Source organism: Sorex araneus, chromosome 3 (genome assembly GCF_027595985.1).
Source record: "Sorex araneus isolate mSorAra2 chromosome 3, mSorAra2.pri, whole genome shotgun sequence".
NCBI classification, from domain to species: Eukaryota; Metazoa; Chordata; class Mammalia; order Eulipotyphla; family Soricidae; genus Sorex; species Sorex araneus.
Window position 1 is genome coordinate 110347711 of NC_073304.1, and position 18312 is coordinate 110366022.

The following is an 18312-nucleotide window of genomic DNA, read 5'->3' on the forward strand; positions in this document are numbered from 1 at the left end:
GTGGGAATACGTCTGCAGAGACAGACTGAAGTCTGATAATAAAGATTTATTACTTGGGGTGGGGGAAAGACACCAGAATAAATACTGTTAGCATTTTAAATTTAAATCTTAGATAAAAAAAACCTGTGTCTATATTTGGCAAAACTGTTTCTTGGTGTAAGTTTGTTGCAGAGGCCAACTGGAAACTGAAAATTCGGGGTTTCTGAACCCCCACGCCATTCCTACTCCAAGCTCAATGACATGCACTTACAGACACACAAACATGCACAGATTTGTTTACAGAAGTAAAAGGGAGGAAGCATATAACATTTATTTTAAACTGCTAGCATAAGTCCATCTTGAAGGATCAGCTCTAGTTTCTGAGGAGAATATGAAAAAACAGAATGAGTGAAAAATGGTAAAGCATAGTATATACGATGCTTCCTATATCACCCCTCCTGGCCCCTGTGCCGAGACTGAATTTGGGGCCTGACACAGCATTCCAAGTCTCTGCTGCTGAGCCACATCCCTGACCTTTAGACTAGGCTGCAAACTGGTCAATACAACCAGCGCAAAACTCCTAAACTTGCTGCAAACCAGCATAAAACACTTAAAATTCAAAATTCCATTCCAGATTAAAAAGTTTTAAATATTAGAGTAGAAGGACTATTTTCCTAATATTATAATAAATATCTCAAATAATAGCAAAAATTATTATTGGTGATAATTGACATTTTTATTAAACATACTATTCCGATGCCCATAATCCTCTCATCTATTATTTTTCTAGAATTTTTTTTTGGGGGGTGGGTGGGTGGGGAGGGAGCTCCCCGAGCAGTGCTCAGGGACCACTCACGAGGACACTCAACCCACCAGGCTGGACGGTGCAAGGCTCCCGCTGGAGGAGAGTTCCAGATCTTTTTTTTTTTTTTTTTTTGCTTTTTGGGTCACACCCAGCGAGGCACAGGGGTCACTCCTGGCTCATGCACTCAGGAATCACCCCTGGCGGTGCTCAGGGGACCATATGGGATGCTGGGATTCGAACCCGGGTCGGCTGCATGCAAGGCAAACGCCCTCCCCGCTGTGCTATCATTCCAGCCCCTATTTTTCTAGAATTTTTGACTTGACATGTGAACTAAAACTTTTGGGGAGATGCTCAAAACCAAACCTGACTAGCAAAAAAAACCTTTTGTGAAGGAAATTATAATAACACTTATGGAGGTAAGATGATTATTTTTCTGGGAAATCAAGATCATGAACCAAAACACTAATTTCAAAAGAAGCCCAGTAAAAACTATCTATGCAAGATGAATACTCATATCTCACCAAATCATTAGATAATTTCTATATTAGCAATAATAATAAATTTAGAGTACATACCAGAAAGAAAAATCTATTTTATATGAGCAATAAAATAAAAAATACTTGAGCAAGGCATGGAAGATGAAGAGTAAAATTTTACTGAAGTTAAAAAAAAATGACATTGGGCCAAAAAGATAGTACAGGGGCTAAGTCACTTGCCTTGTACATGGTCAACTCATGTTTGATCTCCAGCACCACAAACACCACCCAGAGTTATCTCTGAGCACAGAGCCATGAGTATTCACTGAGCACTGCCAAATATGGCCTCTTAACTCCCAGAAGACATTAAACACATGGAGAAATAAATTGTCCTGAATTTAAATGCAAAGTATTGTAACACTGTCAACCTCACTCCCATTTATTTATTGTCTTTGAAATTGTGTAAAAGAGAACAGTTCAAAGGATTAGTCTAAGATTAATGGGATATATTTCTTTGTTAACCACTGTGGCGATGCCCAAACTTCCCTATATGCTCGTTGGAATTGACATGTCAGGCATGAGGAACTGGAGCTCCTGGATGACACGGTGGGCACTTTCCCTGATTCCCACAGTGACAGGCTAGAAGAAGTTGAACTGACATAAGCTAGCCAGGCTGCCAGTCACTTTTAAGTACTGATTATTCGTCTTTATGCCCAGATACCTCTATACATGTGTGATTCAAAAATTTTTAGTAAAGGTAGGCTGGGGTAAAATTTTAAGACCCAGTTTCTGGAAGCTAAGAAAGCCCTGAATCCCTTCAAAGCACTGATTTGTTATCAGAGTAACAACATGACTGGTGCCACATTTGTGGCCAACTTCATCACCAAGGACACCACCCCGGTCTCTTATGTTGCTTCCATCTGATCGTAATCATAGTTGACACTGTCACCTCTCTGTACTGATAGTGCCACCTTGTTACCATTAACACCACCTTTCTTTCATATAGGGTCACTGCTCATTACCAGCACCCGCACCATTATCACCTCCACATGCTACCACCACCGTATCACTCTCATAGGGCTAGTACCATGTGCAATTTCTACTTCATGGCATTCACCAGTCCCATTGCCACTTTCATGTTCTGTTTCTAACTTATCGCCATCACTACCACCAGTACAATCATTAATTGGATTCCCATGGCACTGTTTCAATAACATTTTCCACATTAACTAACAATCCCTATATTCTGTGTGCTATGAGTTTGATGCTCTACTCTACAATTGAGCCCATGAGGCACAGGAGACTGAGTCTCTTGCCCAGCATCACAGAGCTAGTAAGTGAAGTATCTGGGAACAAACAAATGAAAGTTATTAAGAAGACTGAGGATCGTGAAGATACTAGGAGAGATAAAAAAAAATACGCATACACACAGATATGTGTCTCAAAACTCAACTCCAGTGATTTCTGGGAGTAATCCAGTTCGGACAAGTCTCACGCATGAAGGAACCGGCAGAGGAACCCAGGTGTGCGGGACCCGGGGCTGAGATCTCCAAGGCTGCTCAGATTGAGACTGGGCCTCTTCTCCCAGATCCCCCATTTTCCAGGAGCTAGGCAGTCACCCCCAGAGACTGCCCCCCAGTGCCGTGTAATCCCATCAATGGCCAACATCCAGAGACTGAAACCAAGCTCCCACAATGCGGCCTTGTGACATCTAATAGCCTACTTCTCCCTCTCGGAGAACCTGACAAGCGAGAGAGTCTATTGCCTGCTCAGGAAAGCCTGGCAAGCTCCCTATGGTATATTCATATCCCAAATACAGTAACAGATATATACATCCCTCTCAGAGAGCCTGGCAAGCTACCGAGAGTATCCCACCTGCATGGCAGAGCCTGGCAAGCTACCATGGCATCTTCAATATGCCAAAAGCAGTAACGATGGGTCTCATTCCCCTGACCCTGAAAAAGCATCCAATCATTGGGAAAGACGAGTAAAGAGAGGCTGCTAAAGTCTCAGGGCTGAGTTAATAGAGACATAACTGGTATCCACTCAAGTAAAACAGAACTCCCTGAAGCTCATGGCTGAATTTGTGGCCACGTGACCTCTTATTGTCTAGTTATCCCTCTCAGAGAAAGCTACCGAGAGTATCCTGCCCACACAACAGAGCCTGGCAAACTCCCTGTGGCATATTCGATATGCCAAATGCAGTAACAATGATGGTCTCATTCCCCTAACTCTGAAAGAGCCTCCAATGTGGCACTGTTTGAAAGGAAAAATAAAGAGAGGCTGCTAAAATCTTAGGGCTGGGACAAATGGAGACGTTACTGGCACCCGCTCAAGCAAATCGATGAACAATGGGATGACAGTGATATTCAGAGTGCTTCTGCTCATTGGTCAGCTTTCATTTACATGGTAACAACTAATCATTTAGCTTAAAGAATAAGTATTATTAATTAATTTCAGTCTTTGCTTATTAATTATAATCTAACAAATTGCAAAACAGCAGCAAAGATTCTCATAGAAATCTTGGTCATCTGTGGAGGTACCTACAGGACTTTGGCATGCTGGCAGATCAAGGCTCTATTCCACCTTCTGATATCTTCTTGTCTAGACATGCTAGCACTACAGAACACAGTCCTGAATGGCAAGCACTGTGAAGAGTTTCTCCCAAACCTGAGCTCTAAGTGTTCATGTGCCACTGCTACTGCATGGTCATGTGCACCTACCACTCAAAATAAGAGTTTCTGAAACTGACCACCTGGAAGCTCGGGAGGCATTTCTGGTATGCAAAATTACAAGACGGAAAACATTTTGTTCTGCGTTTCCTACTCACCCAAAGGTACAGTTGATGTGGCACGGGTGGCACACATGGTTGGCATCTGCATACTTCCAGACCAGGGTATTGTTTTCTCCCAGGACACCTGCAGGGCAGGTCTGGACACAGTGGGGGCCGTCCATATAGTTCGCGCACTTCACACAGTGGGCTGGCCCCTGCAGTGAAGAGCATATGTGAAGCTATGCACATACACACAGCTCTTTCTTCTTACACATACAAATAACTCTTAACTTGAAATACTTATTGTGAGAAAGTCAAATGACAGCACTAAAGTAGGAAGTAGTTTTATCTGTGACTGTATCTGCTTGGTGTGACCACTATTACTTAGTATAAAGTTTTTCTGACTTCAAATGCATACAACATGGCGGGGGAAAGGAAAGAAACTGTACTTTATATTTTAAATAGTCTTTTCCTTTGTCTGTTTTGTCATATTTTGTTTTTGAGTCTCATCTGTTGGTTCACAGGGCCTGCTACCTTCTTGGTGCTTTGGGGTTGCTCCCTGAGCACACTTGAAGATCATGGGTGCCAGAGGCTGAATAGAGGCGTTCTGTATGTGGAGCAGTGGGCCCCGTTCCACCGAGCTGTCTGTCCCTGCACAAGAGTCCTTAGCAGTTTTACATTGCAGGTAACTTTCTCTATCAGAAAAACTTCAGTAAGTCCCCATGCAGATTTATTCCCTTATCAGTCAGAAGAAGTTTCTTGCATGTTCATATTTGAAGTTAAAGGAAAGTTCTGTGGGAAGCATACTCACCGAGGTAAATTCAAGAAAATCCACAAAGGTGGCTGAGGTGTGTGGGGTAGGGGTGGGGTCTCAGAGTTGTGCAAAAAACTCCATTTGGTTCTACTTGCTCAACCTGGGCAGACGTGAAAGTAACAGGACTGTGGGGTCAGACCTCACAGACTTCATAAAAGACTAACAAAAAAGGGGCAAGAAGAGGTTTCCTTTTTGGTTGTGCTCTCCTAATGCCACAATTTTAAGAGCCAGAATCAGATAACTAAATCAACTTCACTCGTGGTTTTATTCAAACATGAAAATGTAACTCAATGCCAGAGGTTTAACTTTGCAGTTCATCCCACCCATGGCCACTCTAGGCCCCAGCCTGCATCTCATTTGTCTACTGTAGAAACACTTCTGAAAATGATCCTAGCTACAGCCACAGAAGCTCAAACCTCTACAGAGATTCTCACAGAAACAATGTGATAATTAACATTATAACTTTGGTTTGACAGGAATTTGAATTTTCACTTATACTTAAAAACTTGTTGTTGAACAAGCAGATGTGATCTTAATTTTGAAAACTTTTCTACTTCTGTTTAAAATACCTCAGATAATTATACACTAACGTGTATCCATTCTCTTTCTTTTCCCTCACATCGCTCTACCTTTCTTTGAATAAAACTATTTTTCTTCACTAAAAACAAGAATTTGAGGTGCTCTCCTCCCAGACGAGACCCCAAGCGGCCACACACGAACGGCTCCTCAGCTCCTAAAAGACCATGATCCTGGAGGCCCCCTAACTACTTTCGGCACCCAGTGGCTTCTTGCAGAAATGTCTCTAGACTGTGAACTAAGCTACGGCCCCATGCCGCCCTGGGGAAAGGTTTTTCTCTCTCGGCCTTTCCTTTTGTTGGCAGCATGGTGACCGCCATCTTATAGAGCCCACTAATCGGAGGTATGAGCTTGCAGTGACACGACTTATGGCATAAATTTCTCTGGATTTAATTACTAAAATACCAGAAATCCAAAACCGCATGGCTGCTACGACAGCGACCTCATATGATCTTCATTTTCAGCAATGGAAAACAAATTAATAAATCATGGCTTTTTGGCGGGTCTGATTGTTGGGGGGAAATTACAAATAATAATAGTGAGTTTTCTGTTGAAATATTGAATGTAATCAAAGTAAAGAGAGAGGCAGGCAGGGAGTGGGTGGGATGGGAGGTATGCTGGGGTTCTTGGTGGTGGAACATGTGCACTGGTGAAGGGATGGGTGTTTGATCATTCTATGACTGAGACTTAAACCTGAAAGCTTTGTAACTTTCCTCATGGTGATTCAATAAAAAAAAATTGAATTGTCAGATTAGAAACAATGACCCATGTCAGAAATAGTGATGGTTACTGTCTGGGTGGGCAATCAAATCCCTCTACCAGGCTTCCCTGTGGTGGAGTGAGTTTGGAAAGATTGGGCAGAAAAGGGAAATGCTTGTGCTCAGTGTTTTAGGTGATAACCTGGACTCCGTCACAGGCCCCCTGACCATCTGTGAGACAGTCAGTCTCTTTTCTGAGGGGTGGGCGTGCACGACCATCCTGGAAGTCACGATGTCATTCTGAGCCCTGCCTGTGGCTTTCCCTGACACACAGTGACATCAGTGTGCTCCTTACGTGTCCCGTGCAGGTGATGTTCATGGCCTGGGGCAGACACTCCGGGTGGCACTGTATGCACTCAGAATTCTCCACAAACTCCCTCGGCTCTCTGAGAGGAGAAGAAAAGGGACCAATCAGTCTCCAGGCAGACCCTCTGTCCAAACTGCAGGTGTTAGTCCTGTTGGAGAGCATCAGTCTGACACTTCAGGTAAAATGAATCACCTTCAGAAATTCAGAACAATTTTAGATAAAAATCTAATGGTTAGATAGAGACATGCCAAGGACAATGTGTGTCACAGAAAAGAGCAGATGACCTGGCCAGGGCCATAGGTACCATTCTCAACTGTCCCATATGTCTATAAAACCTTGGTCAGTTTAAAGAAACTATTTCCAGGAAAGGGAGACTACAAATTACCATAATCAGTGAGTAATAAAAAAATTTTATTCACTTCTTTTCATGATTAACTGTGACCAACAGACAAAAATAAAGAACAAAAATAAAGAACAAGAAGGTAAATATTAATCAAACTAAGTAACCACAAATGTACAAAAGCAAATTCAGTCTTCCTTTCTATCAGAACAAAGAGCTTAAGGAGACATCTCACCCCTCCAGAACGTTGCACTTCTCCACACATTCCTTGCCCCTGCTGACGTTGCGGCAGGACACACAGTCTTTGGGTCCTGGGCCCCAGCAGCCCTCCGATGAGCATAAGTTATCACACACATGCCCCATGGCCTCTGAGAAGAGAGGAGGTTCACAAGGCTCCGTTAAGAGAGAACCTGTAAAGGGGTGTCAGGCTCTGCAACCTGAGCTGAAAGAATGGGCAGTGTTAGTCCACTGAGTGGGTGTGGCAAGTGGTCAGGTTCCTCTGGACTAGATGAAGGCCAGGGCTGAGGGGACAGTAGAGAAAGTTTCGTGTTGCCTGCCATATACTCACTCCCATGCCGTAATCTTTGCGTAGAGAATTTGATGTGCATAGGATTCTGTGAGCTCTATGGCATGAGGATAACTTTCCTCCCCAGTTGTGGATGAGGAAGCTAAACCAAAGCTATTAACTAAAAAGACTTCAATATAAATTCCAGGAAGAACTAGATCTTGATTTGAACTCAGATGTGTTTCTGCAGGTGGTCAGTCTTACATAAAGCAATTGTCTGTGCCTGACTTCAAAAGCCCACTGTGGCCCCACAGGCAGAATAGGAAGTGTTATTGCAATATTTGTGCATCTATGCACTTGTGTGTGCATATGTGTACATGCGTGTGCCTGTGTTCAAGTAGTAAGAGCTATTAGGGACTGAAATAAGGAGGAAGGAACCTATCGCTAATATGTGAAATATTCAGTACTAAATTTAGTTCTATGAATTACAAATAATTACTAGCTTAAATTTCAAGGCAAATTCATCCTATGAAATGAGAGTGATTTGTAAATAATAAATGATCTGTAAATAAATCTGTAAATAATCTGTAAATCACTACACCACAATTAGGAGTTCTCAGATGTCTCCTAATTTGCTTCATCAGGAATAAAAGAGAATGGCTCTTTTGGAATGGCTCTTCAATATTCTAAAATTCAAGTGCAACCCATTAGGGACATTGTCAATAAGCCAAAGGGGTTACTTACTACAGTCATTTAAATCTCTATTGTTTGAAACTTTTGATTTCTGACTTGAGGTCCCAAATAACTTTTTCCAGTTTACTGTGGATGCGTAGCACAACTTCCGGTTTTCTGAAATTACCACATCTCCATCACTTATCTCCTTGAGGGATCGTAATCCCAAGGATGTTATATCCAGGCCGACAACAGCAAGAGAAAAACGACCACTGTATTGGAGAGAAGGAAAATAACATTGTAAACATATATAAAACATGTTATCACAAAAACATTTTTACTGGACCACTTTAGATTTACTACAAACTACCTTTTGGTTATTGTTAAGTCATGGGCAAAGATAGGTATTGAAATTTTTGAAAAGTGCAAGTGCTCTTTAAGTCTTTCCAGGGAAAAGTAGTTCCTAGTTTATTTGGTACTTTTAACCCAACTGGCATACTGGGGGACTGAGTAAACGTCTAAATGTCATTATTTTATTCACTGCACTTTTATTTTTTGCTTTGGAATAGAGAACAATCTCTCAAATATACAAATACATGTCAAATACATGGGTTCATCCTTCTATCCACTCACCCCTACCCATCCATCCACCCATCCATCTAATAATCAAGCCCTGAGATTTGTGACAAATTATCACAGAATAAGCATATGTTTTCTACTCTTGAGAGAATATTTGCCTCATGAGGCAACACTCATATGAGAGATAACTTTAGCCCAGTGTGGTGATGAGAATGCTGATAATGATGTGTGTGTGTGTGTGTGTGTGTGTGAGACAAGGGGTAGTGAAACATTATGGTGGAGAGATGTCTGGTAAGAAATGGCTGTCTGATTTGGAGGCCCTCCAGTGTAGGAGTTAGGAAATTTTATTTATTTATTTTTTTGGCTTGTTTTTTGCAGACACCAGGAATTAAATTTATTTTATAATTTAATGTTTGCTACATTAAAGCTACATTTAATTATTAGCTTCCGTTGCAGAAAAACACGACTGATGCTACACTCGAATGTCTATGCTAAAGGAAGGGGGGCCTGTGCCACCCTGGGAGAAGAAAAGTTTTGTCCCTAGGTTTTTGTCCCTAGGCCTTTTCCCCTCGGTGGCAGCATGGCGACTGCCATCTTTCAGAGCCTTTTGGATGGAGGTATGAGCTTGCAGTGACAGGACCCGTGGAAAATCTCGGGATGGGGGGGTAACTGGTCCTGCTCCCTGCTCAAACAAGACCCTGAGTGGCCGCCCACGAATGGCTCCTCTGCTCCTGCATGGCCATGATCCCAGAGGCACACAAATCAATCTTGCAACCCAGTGGCTTCTGACAGAAATCCCTCTGGACTTAATTACTAAAATACCAGAAATCCAAAACCGTGTGGCTACAACAGCGGCCGTGCAACATCATATGCTCTTCATTATCAGCAATAAAAAACAAATTATCTAATGATACCTTTTCAGCAGGTCTGATTGTTGGTAGAAAATTCCAAATAATAAGAGTGGGTTTTCTGTCGAAAATTGAATGTAATCAAAGTAAAAAGAGAGTAAAGTGAAAATCATCTGCCACACAGGCAGGGTGGGGGGTAGGAGGGGGGTATACTGGGGTTCTTGGTGGTGGAACATATGCACTAGTGAAGGGATGGGTGTTTGATCATTGTATGACTGAGACTTAAACCTGAAAGCTTTATAATCGTTCTCATGGTGATTCAATAAAAAAAAAAAGAAAAAGAAATAAGAAAAAAATAATAAAGGAAGGGGGGCCACCCTGCCCACTCCCGAGGAAGGCTCCAGCACAGATGCAGGTGTCTGGGGAAAATGTGTGCCTGAGTCTCCAGGCTGGGTGTCTGAGGTACGCAATGAAAGATGTCTCGCAGATTAAGAATCTTTCCCAGCACCCAACATGCAATGACTCTATGACTTACAAGGCAATCTACATATGCTCACTATGGGACCAAATTAAAGCTATTCAAGGTGAAGGGGTGTCTGGGCACCTGGAGAAAGTACATGGGCACTAGGGTACTAATGTCATAGGTGCTATGAACGAGAAGCTGGGGAGCAAAAAGGGAAGATGGTGTGATCTCAAGGGAGCACAAAGGATGAAAATTTCAGAGCAGGGAATATTTGCATTTCTTGTAGAGGAGGTGAGGTGTGGAGGAATTCTGAGAACCCAAAGGGAGGAGATGTGCATTTTCAAGATGCTCCCTGGGCTGAGAATGGCACGGCAGAGAGAGCAGCACGGAAAGAGACTGATAGTAAGGACTGGAGCTTCGAAGATTAAAGCAGAATCTGAATACTCCTCTTTGTTTCCCTCTTTCTCTCCACACCCTTTCTCCCTCTCTCTTCCTATAATCGGGTTTCTGAGAAAAGCAAGGTGGCCCTGTGTAGGTGACCTGGACCATTGCTGTAAGAAAACTCCCCCTAGCATGTGCTCAGTGGAGTCCAGGGACTGAACAGCTGGGGTCCACCTGCAGAGCATGTCTAACTGTTGTGCACCACAGCTTGGAACCAGGGTCACCCTGCCCTAGTGCAACATTGGAAAATGAAAGGAGAAATCCTCATCTTGATTTGATGCCCTGAACTGAGCCAAGTAGCAGATACCTGGCACCCAAGAAAACTGACCTAAAGCTTTTGTCTCTGCATGGATCTTGGGCAAAAGAAGCATCTCAATGCCTAGGAGCAAAGGCATCTGTCTGGGAAGCAATAAAAGCTGGTGTTTAGTACTAGAAACAAGGGGCCCAGAAGGCATTTGTACAACAGCGTGCATTTAGTGTGTACCGTGCTGATATCCTCCAATGTCACATGGTACATATTGCAGTCTTTTAGGCTTCAGTTATGAGAAATAGTTCTTTTCCAGGGAAAATTTGAATGAAAGATCCCTAAACTCTTGCATCTCACTAGACTTATAACACTCTATAAGTAGTGATGCTTGTGTATATGTATACTTCACTGCTGGAGTAGAAATTCTGAAAATAAAGGCATTTATTAATAGTCTTTTAGGTACCCCTGATAAGATGTGATGGTAATGGTATTACCTCGGTACTGCTTTTGCCAAAAGTGCATAACGTCGATTTAATGGTGTAAAAACATCAGCCATTCTGAAAAATATCTGGCTAGAACCTTTTAAAAGCCTCAATTTCATAAAAGATATGAAAAAACAAGGGCCTGCAACAGTACAAGGAATGAGCAAAATGCAATGTGGGGTATGGTAAAACAAAATAAAGGCATTTGGGAAAACTGGTGAACTCCCAACAAACTCTGTAGGTTGGTTCATAGCACTGCACACATTGATTTCTTTATTCTGATAATTATATCTAGATATTGTCAGACTTTAAAGTTAGGGAAACAGGGAAAGGTAAGAGGAGAATTCTGGAATATTTTTGCAACTTCTGCGAACCTCAGGTTACACTCTTTTGTGGGTCTATTCTAAACTTTAAAACATGGAAGAGAATCTGCTAGACTCCAGTGGAAGCCAACTTACTGTTGCTTAGTTCGACCACGTATAATTTCCAGGTTCTCAAAAATGTGGAGGTCTGTCCTGTTTTCTGGCCAGGCCTGAATCAGCAGAAACCCTGTAAGGCAGAATGGAAGCTTAGACCATTTGGCTTGTAGATTTCTTTCATATACAGTCTGACTTAGAGAACCCTCAAGTTACCACATGATCAGGAAATGTGAACACTTGCAACAATTCTTTTGATCATCTTTACTAGATGCATATACAAATGTGGCACATCTGGCCACACACCAGCTCTGCATGGGTCCACATTTCTCACTGCATCTCTAGTGTCCACTTGGAGCTCAGTGTTCACCCAACGAACTATTTCCAGGATGCTGGGTCCCAGCCTCACAGAACTCCTGAACAGGACAGGTACAAACCTGTTACATTCAAGGGGATTTTCTTAATGTCCTTATTTAATCAACACCTCAAAAACAATCACGTCCCTATGTTCAAGAACACGGTGGCTCTCAGAACATGGATCTTCGATGGGGCCCCAGGAATAAGCATGTTTATATGAAGTTGTAAACAACTCAAGTCTGATAAAAGTGTCCCTCCCCAACACGTCTTCCTAACTGTTCTCTCCATGAACTCTGGCTTCCCACTCAATCCTTGTAACACTCACACACCTGTAATTTCCTTTACAGTCCTGAGGATGTCCAGTTCCTTTGGATCCAGAGGAGGAGTGTGTGTGAAGCTGTCGCTGAAATAACAAGAGTCATCAGTTAATAGTTTCTACCAGGGGACAAAGCATGTCCTGTTTCTCTACACAAGAACATTAATCTGGTACTTACCCTTTGAATGCTACTGGTAGAATATGAAGATCCCCACTGATTGTGGTGCAGTTTTTGAAGTGTTTAATGTTTGTGGCATTTATGGAAAGTGTGCCTTTAAATTCGCCGATCCCTATTCCATTACAAACTGTAAAAACAAGGGATATGTTTATTGCATTCATGTACACTGGGTTAAGAATAATTAGGGTCTACCCTGATTCAATCGTTGGCATCACTTATGGTCCCCTGAATACCACTGAGTTTTATTCCTGAGCACAGAGTCAAGAATAGTACCTAAGAACTTCCAGGGGTGACCCCAACACCTCATTTCTGCCTCCTCCAAGAAAAGCATAGAGATTCTAAGTTAGAGTAGAACAGGAAGGAATTGCAGCCAAGAGATCAAGCCTGTCAAATCGTCATTCAACAGTTTACCCACAGTTACTGGTATTGGGTTGTGGGTCTTGTGGTCACGCTGGTCAGAGAATGGGGAGCCCTTGCTGGTGCTGCCCCCCTGGACATGCTTCTTTTCGTCTTTCCTCTTGTACTGCAGTCCAGGACCTCTTAACCTCGCCTGCTTCCTCTCCTTTCCCTGCAGCAGCAGATCCTCTAGCTGCTCTCGCCAGGACGCCTTCACTAGCCTCCACTACCCTAGTCTTCTTGGGAGCCTTGCCATGTATCTTAAAGAAGCTGTGTACATGTCTTTCCTTTAGTGAAAGAACAAAATGTGCACATTTAAGAGGATGATGTAAATGCATAAAAAAGAAATGAACATAAACTCCACTGTACATGTTAAATATTTTAGATTCTTCTGCCTGTCCTCCGTGGTTATGTCATATCAGATATGTTGTTGGTATTTTGTACTAACTTATTATACTGTGAACTTTTATCATGGCATTAAAAGTCTTCGTAAAGATATTTTAATGGCTGTCTAATAGTACATCACCAGGAACACAATAATAATATAACCACACAACTCAAATGCTTTACTTCTACTGTTTTCTTGAGCAAAATGCTTCACTCTGTATCTTATTGTTACAGCAATCTCAAATGCCCATTTTCACTCAGATCATTTTGGAAGTTGAAATTCTTCATGAATTTCCATCTCGAATATATTTCTACCCTAACTCTGATTTATGTCTTCTAGGCTGGAGCAATAGCACAGCGGCTGGGCATTCGCCTTTCACTCGGCCGACCCGTGTTCAATTCCTCTGCCCCTCTTGGAGAGCCTGGCAAGCTACCCAGAGTATCGAGCCCGAGCGGCAGAGCCTGGCAAGCGACCCATGCGTATTGGATATGCCAAAAACAGTAACAATAAGTCTCTCAATGAGAGACGTTACTGGTGCCCGCTCGAACAAATCCATGAGCAACGGGATGACAGTGACAATGACAGAGAGACATTTTCTGGATTCATGGTGCAATTCTTGGTACTCATCTGCAGACTTTTTTTTTTATTAATGAATCACCGTGGGGTACAGATACAGGTTTACATATTCTCATGCTTATGTTTCAGTCATATACAGCTTGAGTATCTATCCCTCCACCAGTACCCATCCTCTGCTGATGACCCCATCATCCCTCCCACCCACTCCCACCCCATGCCCCTCCCCACCCTGCCTCTTTGGCAGAGCATTCCCTTCTGTTCCCTCTCTCCTTTGGGTGTTGTGGTTAGCAATGGAGGTCTTGGGTGGCCAATGTGTTCGGTCTATAGTCTGCTCTAAGCACGCCTCTCCCATCCTGAGTGGGTCCTCCCACCACATTTTTGCTTGGTATTCCCTTCTCTATCTGAGCTGCCCTTTCCCCCAGCATGTGAGGCAGGCTTCCAAGCTATGGAGCAAATATGGTACTTATTTCTGCTATTCTTGGGTGTTAGTCTTCCATTCTGTTGTTTTATGCTCATCTGCAAACTTTATCTTTACTGTCTACTCACTGAAAAGCTCCTTTGAGCTACTTTCTCAGAACTCCAGGAGACACAGACTAGTCCAGCTAACCTGCTGGCCCCCCGGGTACCATTCTGCTCAGGAGATCCTTATGTTGATGGTACAGAAGCCTCCAATCTGCCTGAAGCTACCCACCAGCCGTGCTGCATCTCAGGCCCTGTAAGCCATGCTGAACTCACAGTGGCTGGAGTAAAACTTTACCAGAACTTCAGCAGTTGGCTTGGCTGATGTTCCATAGAGAACTTCAGCAGGAAAGGTCTAGGCAGATGCTGCCAGAGCCTGGTCTGGAAGATTCTGCACGGTAGAGGACATTCATTTTCTCTCTCTATTATTGTTTTAATGGGGGTGGGGGATAGTTGCTACTATAAGTGTTAATTCAGAGATAAATACTAATAATTATACTCCTTAAATGCACATTAAATTAGGTGTTTATCAAGACTTTGCTTTTCTGGTACTTTCTCCCTGTTCGATGGCTATAACCTACTTCAAAGAACTCAAATTCATTTGTAGCTTAGGATGTAAAGATATAAATTGGGGATGGGTAGAAAAATAGTGTGTGAATATTATAGGAAAATGAAAACATTTGTTAAACACAAGATCAAGAGAATACAATTACCTCTGAGTTTATGAATCCTTTCACCAACTGCAGATGTAACCTTCTCCCTTCAGTGTTCAGCTATTTTTTTCTCTCTTGATGCCAGGCATGTTCACCCCTCCCCTTTCCTACCTTCTTCTTCCTATGTCTCCTCTGTCAGGAAGCCAAGGTCACTTGTCTTTCAGGATCCAGAACACCTTCCTGAACTGCTCAAAAGTCCAAGAGGCCATACACCCACTAACACTGACTTTTCTTGACTCTTTCCCTCTGATTATTAAGTCTGGGCAAGGCTTTTCAGATTATCTGTGCCTTGGCTTATTCCTCTGTAAAACGGGGTTCATAACAGCACAGGCTTCTTTCAGAAGGGTTGGAAGGATTCAATAATGTGGACTTGGCTGTTCCCTGTGAGAGGCACAGAAACTGTCTACTAGGCAAAGGGACAGTTGTTTCCCTTGAAATCAGAAGACTTCATAAGGAAGCTAGAATTTGAAGTGGAAACTTAAATTCAGGAGCTGTGCATGGTGATGTTGCTCCTAGGAGCAGATTGGTAGGAATAATGCAAGACTGAGGGAGAGCCCGGCAGCTGCATGGGGAGGGCTCAGTCACTGCAAAAGCAGAATGAGGAAGATCACATGAACTGTCTGCAGTGGTTTCTAGAACTCTGGGCTTTTGAAGGTGTACAGTGTAGTAGCACCTTCTGAGTAGAAGACAGAGTTGGTGGCACAAGGCATGCTAAAGGACACAGGAGCTAAGTCACAGGCTGATTCGCTTACCAGAACAATGACAGGAATAGGTGGAAATAAACGGAATAGGATAAAATGTATGACTTCACAAGATACTAATTTTCTTTTAGATTATGTTAATTGTACTTTGAAATTAATACTAATTTTCATTTACAATAAAGGTAGAGGAAATGGGAAATAATTGGTTTATAGCAACACAAAGTCAGACTACCTCTAAGCTAATGATTACATTTGTCTGCATCTGTAATAGGAAAGTGTCACTGTGACATGTGGTGTGATACCGCAGAGGGAATCAACATGATCCATGCATTGCTGCTGCCCAAGCTAGTTGAACCCACATAGACAGAAAAGTACCCAGCAAAGGCAGACGTTCTGCCAAACACCTGGCCCAGAGTCTCCGTGAATTTCTCTTGTTGAAAGAGGAAAAAAACACAGTGGGCAGAGGCTGAGAGATGACCTTTGATTTACGAGGACAACAGGGACAGGGAAACCATAGGATCCTGAGGGAACAGCTAATGAAATTACCAACCGAAGAGGACTTGGGATGAAAAAGCAGCTCGCAATAAAATGCAGGGATAACTGGGCAAGTTTGAACTAAACTGAGTCCTAGAAAACTGCTAAGTTGATGCACAATGTAAACCTGGATGGGCTGGAGCGGGTAGGGCAGGTAGGGCGATTCCCAGCATCCCATATGGTCCTCTTTGCACCGCCAAGAAAAAGTCCTGAGTGAGAGCTAGGAGTAATGCCTGTGCATCACCAGGTGTGACCCAAACAAACAAACAAAAAAGTAAACCTGGAGGATTTGGGCGGCAGCTACCTGGGTGTTTACAGCACTGTACTGGCAACATTTCCCGGTGCTTGAAATCTTCCAGCTGAAAGCTGATGTAAAGGGTAAGTAGGAATAAGCTGGCCTTGAAGAACAAGACACAGTATGAAGGAAGGATCAAATTTCTGAGCCTGAGAGATTTACTCAGACCTCTTCATTGTGTGATGTGTAATGAGGGCTGGGGGCGGGGGCGGCGAGACCCAGGGCACCAGGCTCTGACCGGGCAGATTATGGCTCTCCTCGCAGGAGGTGTCCTACCTTTTCGACAAGGCCCCTCACACTTTTTACACTTGCGGACGCCATCTTCCTCCACCTCATAGCTGTCAGAGCTGCAGGCCCGGACGCAGGAGCCATGGTCTGTCACCACATAGTTCCCTGGGGATGAGACAAAGAAGGTGGTGAAAGAAACCCCAGGTGTTCTGAGTTGCCCATGGACACCCTTCGTCATCCTACAAAGGGCTGATGAAAAGGGCCACATCCCCTGGTTTTTATTCATCTCACTGACAAAACATATCTGTTTTCTCAGATATGAGGAAAACAGAAAAGGAGCTGAACTCAAGGGTTCAGACAGCTTTACAGATCCTCAAGTGAAGAAATAAGGGCATGTCACCATGGACAGGGTACGGATGAAAAGGAGAAAACACCATTGTTTCTGTGCTCAGTTGAGCGACTCCTGGGAAGTCCTTTCTTCCTGTAGCTCCCAGCTTCAGGACTTAGGACTAAAGCTTAAATGTTTATCATAAGCATGTGAATCTATCGGGGTGCCCAGGCTTGATCGCTGACACTGCCTCCTTCCCCAAGCACCACCAGGAGGGACCCAAACCTAAACCCAAGCAAGAAACAGAGCACTCTTCTAGAGGGGCTGTTCACTGTCTGCAGCTGCCCGCCTTCTTGCCTCCATCCTCTTGGTCAGGCAACTCCCTCTCCACTTTGCTGGTGGCGAAAACCAAGTGGCTCAGCATCCATTCTGGTACCCAGGTCACTCTCAGTCTTTCCCACCAATGGCCTGGTCTATTTGATTCTAACGCAGAGAGCAATATTTAATGGCAGCTCCATGTGTCCCTCTTTGACTGCTCCAAGTGAAACATCAAAGATATGTACTGGACATGTGTCATTTTTCTTCCGTGACTCTTCTGCGTTTCTGTTTTAAGGTGCTAAGAGCTTTCTATGGATTCCTAAGCTCAATTTATTAAATTCTTCTCTCAAAGATTATATTTGTATCATAATTGTGGCAAATTTCTCTTTATATTATCATTTACTATCTAATTATTAGATGACTTATTATTATTATTGTTTTATTTCCTGTACAGAATACAAAGTTGCGCATATCATAGGTGTGGTAGGGAAAATTCCCCCCCCCGTGATGTTTTTGAATTGCTTCTTTAAGTTTAACCCTCCTCCTACATATCAAGGTTTATCCCTAAAGCTCTTAAATCAGACAATGCTTTCACTTGTCAGGTGAAGTCATGAAATTTGCTTATAAGTGGTTGGACATGGAGAGTATCACGCAAAGTGGAATGAGTCAGAAAGAGAGGGTCAGACATATAATGATTACACTCATTTGTGGAATAGAAAACAACATATAAGACTAACACCCAAGGACAGTAGAGACAGGGCCAGGAATACTGCTCCATAGTTGGCAGCCTGCCTCATGAGCTGGGAGAGAAGGCAGCTGGGATAGAGAAGGGATCACTAAGTCAATGATGGTTGGTGGGATCGTTCGGGATGGGAGATGTGTGCTGAAAGTAGACAAAGGACCAAACATGATAATCTCTCAGCATCTGTATTGCAAACCATAATTCCCCAAAGTAGAGAGAGAGTATGGGGGAAATTGTCTCCATGGAGGCAGGGGGAGGGTTGGAAAGGGGAAGTATACTGGGGACACTGGTGGTGGAGAATG

General features: G+C 43.2%; 1 protein-coding gene across 1 annotated transcript in view; it reads right to left on the reverse strand.

Annotated features, from left to right (window-relative positions):
- Positions 1–18312, reverse strand: part of EGFR (epidermal growth factor receptor) — a 222806-nt gene that overhangs the window by 47363 nt on the left and 157131 nt on the right. The window contains exons 8-15 of the mRNA XM_055130606.1: positions 16671–16787; positions 12333–12459; positions 12168–12241; positions 11524–11614; positions 8078–8277; positions 7064–7196; positions 6477–6567; positions 4091–4248 (exon numbers count right to left, since the gene is read on the reverse strand). Coding sequence (XP_054986581.1) covers positions 4091–4248; positions 6477–6567; positions 7064–7196; positions 8078–8277; positions 11524–11614; positions 12168–12241; positions 12333–12459; positions 16671–16787 — 991 coding nt within the window. The remainder of the gene's footprint in view (positions 1–4090; positions 4249–6476; positions 6568–7063; positions 7197–8077; positions 8278–11523; positions 11615–12167; positions 12242–12332; positions 12460–16670; positions 16788–18312) is intronic.